The sequence below is a fragment of the Megascapheus bottae genome, chromosome 17 (assembly GCF_031878675.1).
Source record: "Megascapheus bottae isolate mThoBot1 chromosome 17, mThoBot2.hap1, whole genome shotgun sequence".
Classification (NCBI taxonomy): domain Eukaryota; kingdom Metazoa; phylum Chordata; class Mammalia; order Rodentia; family Geomyidae; genus Megascapheus; species Megascapheus bottae.
The window spans coordinates 49,171,032-49,177,031 of NC_143525.1; the positions used below are offsets into that span (position 1 = coordinate 49,171,032).

The 6,000-nt window shown below is 52.0% G+C and overlaps 1 protein-coding gene across 1 annotated transcript in view; it reads right to left on the reverse strand.

Annotated features, from left to right (window-relative positions):
• The window catches only part of Cyth1 (cytohesin 1), a 72,132-nt gene extending 66,506 nt beyond the window's left edge, over positions 1 to 5,626 (reverse strand). Inside the window, exon 1 of the mRNA XM_090351294.1 lies at positions 5,509 to 5,626. Within this exon, the coding sequence (XP_090207420.1) occupies positions 5,509 to 5,530 (22 nt within the window). The 5' untranslated portion in view covers positions 5,531 to 5,626. The remainder of the gene's footprint in view (positions 1 to 5,508) is intronic.
• Positions 5,627 to 6,000: the final 374 nt, after the last annotated feature.

The window sequence follows — 6,000 nt, forward strand, 5'->3', positions numbered from 1 at the left end:
AAGGAAACATTTAAAAATGTATCTTTGTAAAATGTAAAATATGCCTATGTTATTATAAAGTGGATATAATAAAATAAAAAAATTAAAAGGGATGGAACAAAACTAAAACATAAAGTACATACTCAAAGTTCAGAAGTCCACAAGAGAAAACAAAAGCACAGAGGAGCCGGGTCTTCCCTTGGGCAGGGCATCCTATGAAGGGAAAAGCACCTCTTCCTTTTGAGACAGCTGGGAAGTCCAGATGCAGAGTCATCTAGTAAGGAAATAATGAGGCCCTCCAAAGAAATAAAATGTCAACTATTTCATGGTGTTTCCTGAGTACTGGGATACTAACCAGCTATGAGAAAAATGGACTGCTTTCCTAAAATGCCAAACTTTCAGAAAGCCACCAGTGGAATTTTTTTTTTTTTTTTTTGCCAGTCCTGGGGAATTTAGGGCCTGAGCACTGTCCTTGGACTTTCCTTAAGGCCAGTATTCTACCACTTGAGTCACAGCATCACTTCTGGCTTTTCCTGTGTATGTGGTACCTGTGTACTCTATGACTAGGCCAAACTCCTGGCCAAATTTTTATTTTACTTTATTTTTTAAAAATTTTTTATTGTAATTAGTAAAAGGATTACATGATATTTGCCAGATAGAAGGTGCATTAATTCACATACATTGATACCCTTTCACATGTCTTGGTACCCATTTCCCTCCCCCCCCCACACCCACCACCCGTCTTGGTTTTCCCCCCTTCCCTATCAAATTTCAAATATCCAAATACAAATAAATTCAATATATCAGATAACAAAGTGAGATACTATACCAATATGAGATAACCAAGGGACAGCAAAGGAGATGAGAGACAACATAGTACATTAAGGGCAACAATCATTCATTATATGCCGGCCAAATTTTTAAAGTAAGCTTAAGAATTATCTCTCAAGTTCAGTGTAGTCCCATACACACACTCACACACGTGCACATGACTCCACGGTCAGTTCTCCCTATAATCCTGATACAAGCTCTCCTCTGATCCTGCTCTTCTGGCATAGACCAGAAGACAATCTGAGAAAAGCTCGTGCTGTGGACACTCAGGACTGTGCCCAGCCCCTTCCTAGCAAAAGAGCCTGCTTTCCTGTAGGTCAACCTGGTGAAATACCAACTAGATATCAGGTTACACCAGCCAGGAAGTCAGTTCCCTCTGGTGGCAGCCACTCACCGCCCCCATTCATGCTTCCCCATGCCACAGGCACCCAGCAGGGCAACATTCCCCACTCAGGTGGTGGCTCATGGCCCACACACCCCAAGGAAAGAGCTTCTCTTGAGTCCCCAGTCTGTCCATGCACAGAACCCAGGCCAGACTGTAACCATCTCCAGTGACCACAGAGACAAGGGGAGATAGATGGAAAGATACAAGGAACGGAAGCCCAGATGCTGGATGTCTTTGTTATTTCTTCCTTTTGCTCTGGTCCTGAATACCTGCCCATGTGACATGTTCCTCACGCGCCAAAGAGGGAGAAGGTACTTTCTTACACAACAGCACCTGAGTAATCTTTGTGGCATGCAAATGAACTACGTTCTTAATGCCTGGCCTCACTGCCCTCCCTCTACCTAAAAACTGAAAGCTACTTCTCTCAACTCTAGCTGGAACATTGATGTTCTACCTTAAAATGAGTTCCACTCAGCTTGTGCTAGACAATGAATCGAGGAACTCAATGTGAAGATCACATCACAGGTGAAGAAAAGTTAAAATATTTCGTAAGTGGAATATGTAAAGGACATTTTACAGACGCCTCAAGAGATAGCTTTCCTCTTCACTCGAAAATTTATCTAAACCTCAGTGGACAATTTATCTAAATAAAGCTAATTTTTTTTCTAAAGGAGTGAAAGCAAGGTATACAGCATGTATACCTTGCTATGGTAAAATGGTAGATTCCAAGGACTCCAGCTTTTAAAAGCGTAAGCTGAAGAGGGGCTCACACCTGTAACCCTAGCTACTTAGGAACCTGAGACCTGAGGATCAAGGTTCTAAACCAGTCCAGACACAAAAGGACCCAAGACTCTTATCTCCAATTAACCTCTAGAAAGCAAGAAGTGGGGTTTGGCTCAAGGGACAGCGCCCAGGCCTAGTTCAAGCCCCATGACCCACAAAAAAAAATGTTTAAGCTGATTGCTGGTGGCTTGCATCTTTAATACTAGTGACTTAGGAAACTGAGATCTGCAGATTGAGGTTCAAAGCCGGACTGGTAGACAAATCTCTGAGATTTATCAGTTAAACAGCAAAAAGCCAGAAATGGAGATGTGGTTCAAGTGGCAGAGCACCAGAGCACCCGGGCTCCTAGGTCCAAATCTTAAACCACCACCACCACAATATGCATATATGTGTGTGTGTGTACACATACATGTACATACATATGCATATTTACATACACATACATAAATGATACCTTACAAAGAGCGCTGTCCCTGAATCCAGGCAAAACTACATTCACTAGCCCCAAATTGCTGCCGACACCAGGGTGGCAGGATAAATGCAGTGCACAAAGGTTTATGTTGACAATCCTGTGAAACATAGACTGATCCCATCCATACAGTGTGTGGTGAGTGACAAGTATCACTCTATGCTTTCTTACTTCTTGAGTGCTAAGAGTAGAGTAAACAGAAGTTAAAAGTTGTCTCCACAGGGCAGTAAGAGAGGTCGTTCTAAAAGGACTCAAGGCACAAGGTACACATGTGTAACTGGCAAATTGTCCCTGCCTGCTGAACACCACGAGGCCTTGGGTTGTTTCTGACATTCTTTTTAACTGAACAGTGAAATGAATTGCATTTCCAAGTTTATTTATTGTAACTCAGAAGTCCAGATGTATTTCCCCAAAGAAGAATGAGTGCGAGGGTTCTAAGCTGACTGACACGACTGTTATAATTAAACTCAGATAATAGGACCAAAAGCAAAGTTGAGTCAAAAACATTAGTACATAAAAAAAAGTTAAAATTAGCAGCACAGGAAATATGGCGTTCAAAAGATCTGTTCTGGGTGCTGCTCATGGTGGGGGGGCATGTCCCCCCAGAAGGAAAAAAATGTAAAAAGTTAAAACTGTATGGAACAGCTCTTTACCATTAAATACATTAAAAACCATGTAATGAGGTTTATGAAATTCATTCTGAAGAAAACAATAGAGGCTCTGAGTACACATTTCCTTTCAGCATGTGAAAACTGTATGGGTAAATTCTCTGTACAATCTTGGAGGGAAACAGAAAGCTCTGGAAACCAAAGGACACTATAAAAAAAATAAAATAAGAAAAAACAACTGACAGACTCAGTCCACCACTGCAGTCCAGCTGTTTCATGCCAACCTGGTCATCACACGAATCCCCCACTCAAAAAAAAAGAAAAAGGAAGGAGGAAGGATGGGAAAGGGAGAGGAAGGAGATAGGGAAGAAGAAAATGAAAAAAGGAATTGGCAGTCTTGACCTTAACACAGCCATTTTATGCTATTTCCCCGGGGGAAATCTTTAATTCAAATTTTTTTGCTTCCTCCAAAATAAAAAGATGACCCTTTATAATTGTATAAAGGAGGGGCCGGGAGTTCAGCCTAGTGGTAGAGTGCTTGCCTAGCATGCATGAAGATCCGGGTTTGAATCCTTGGTACCACATACATAGAAAAGCCGGAAGTGGTGCTATGGCTCAAGAGGTAGAGCTCTAGCCTTGAGAAAGTCCAAGGGCAGTGCTCAGGCCCTGAGCTCAAGCCCAGGACTAGCAAAAAAAAAAAAAAAAAAAAAAAAAAGTGTATAAAGGAGAAAATAAAGTTCCTTCTCACCCCCAAGTATCATGGGCAAAGTAATGGCTTGAAAGATGTCCTCAGCTGACCCCCAGAATCTGTAACTATGTTATCTGCAGGGAAAGGGAGGTTAAGGTTGCAGATGGCTGCCATTCTCACCAGAGTCTGATAAGAGAAGCAGCCAGGCAGAATGGCTTTGAAGATGGGCAGGACTAGGGTCCAGGGGAAGCAGGCACCCCAGAGCGGGAAAAGGCAAGGCAGTGATTTCCCCTTGAGCCTCCCAAAGTAACCCAGCCCAGAGGAGACCTGGCATCGGCTTGACGGGAACTACCTTGGATTGCTGACCTCTAAGTTTATATTTTGAGCCCCTGTGTTTGGGGGTAATTTGTTAAAGCAGCAGCAGCAACAAATACACCTGGCTTCCATCTCCCCCTCCTAGGAGCTCAAGTCAGGCCCAGTGGCAAAGTAGCTGGTGTAGTCAAAGCAGCCAGACCTAGAGCTTCCTGCCTGCACAGTGCTCGGGAGCCATGGAGAGGCTGAGAACAGACCCGGGCAGAACACAGAAACCAAGGGGGGCCGTGCAGGGCCAGGTGCAGAGGGAGTAGCCCAAGACAGGGCGGGGGTGGGGGAATGGGGAGTGCTCCTCCTTAGAAAAGGGCAGACCAGACCCAGATTAGTCTGCAGGGCTGAACAACCTCTTGGGCCAGCCGGCAATGACTGCTTTCCAAGCACGAAAGGAAAGGGCACGCGGCTTTACTAGAAGGTAAATAAAAAGTGAGGACAGGCAACACCCCCTAAGGCTCAGGATTCACAGGTCGGGGTCGGGCTGCTGTTCCTCAACCGCCTTTGCGGGCCAGTAAGCAGTTCTTCATGGTCTTGCGGCAAGATGAACGGGTCGGGGGCTCGAGCCCAGGGCTGGGGCGCTGTCCCCGAGCGCTCGGAGCCACAGCTCCACTTCCGGCTCTCAGGTGGCTCCCCCCGCCTGGGGCGGCCAGGGTGACGGCCGAGCCACCCGCGCGGCCCCCCCACGCCCGCCCGGGGCGGGTTTTGGTGGTGTTTTTTTTTAAGTTCTGTATTTGTACTTCCCTGCCAAACCACCACGCAAAAGTTCTCCACTCGTGCCACTTGCCGCGCTCCTACCCCTCGCGAGCACACAGCTGGTGCCCGACCCAAAGCGTGGCCAAGACCCTCGGGCGACCCTGAGGTTTCACCGCGGCCCGGGGCGCGGCGGCCTGCGCGGGCGCTGAGCCCGGGGAAGCCCGGCCCGCGGCCCCGCGCCGGCGGCCGGGAGGGACCCGGAGCTCCGCCGCCGCGCGGCGAGGCCGGCGCCCGCCGTCCTGTCATCTCGGAACAAAGAGCCGGACCGACTCACAACTTCCAGTACCCGGAGAGCCGGAAAGCCCGGGGCCGCGGGGCGCGGACGCTGCCGGCCCCGGCGGGGCGGGTGACAGCGGCGGACCGCGACCCGCCGAGACCCCGGCCCCGGCCCCGGCCCCGCCGGCCCCCGCCACCCGACCCCGACCCGGGCGCCCCGCGGCCGCCGGGCCTCCGCGCCCTCCCCGGCTCCCGGACCTCCGCCCCGCGGACGCCCCCCCCCCGGCCCCCCGAGCGCCGCCCGGCTCCGCGCCCCTCAACGCCGTCCCGGGGAAACGCCGGCAGCCCGAGGCTCCGCGACGCGGCCGGGCCGGGCCACGAGCGGCAGCGGTGAGGGGGAGTCCGCCGGCCGGCCGGGCCACGCACTGACCGTAGCTGTCGTCCTCCTCCATGGTGCCCGTGCGTCCGCCGCTCGCCTCCCCACAGCCCGGCTCCGGTCGCCCGCGTCCCGTCGCGCACCCGCTCGCCTCAGGCCGGCTCCGAGCCTCGCAGCCCCGCCCCCTGCGCCGCGCCCGCGCGCGCGCGCACACACACACACACACACACACACACGCCGGCACGCGTCTGCGCACGCGCCCCCGAGGACCCGGCCCCCCCCCCTCCCCCGCACGAGGCTCGCCCCCGCCGCCCGGCTCGAGGGCGCGCGCACCGCCGCGTACGGCCCACCTCACCCGACGCTCCTGCGGGACGCGGCTGCCACCCGAGACCACGCCCACCTCGGGCTTCCCCGCCAGGCCCCGCCCCCTGCGCACGCCCCGCCCCGCCCGCCTCCGCCGGGCCCGGGAGGGTTTCGGGTTTCGAAAGCGCCTGCCGGCTGGCGCCCGGGCCGGGCCTGCCACCAGGCTGCCCACGAGTGGCAAGT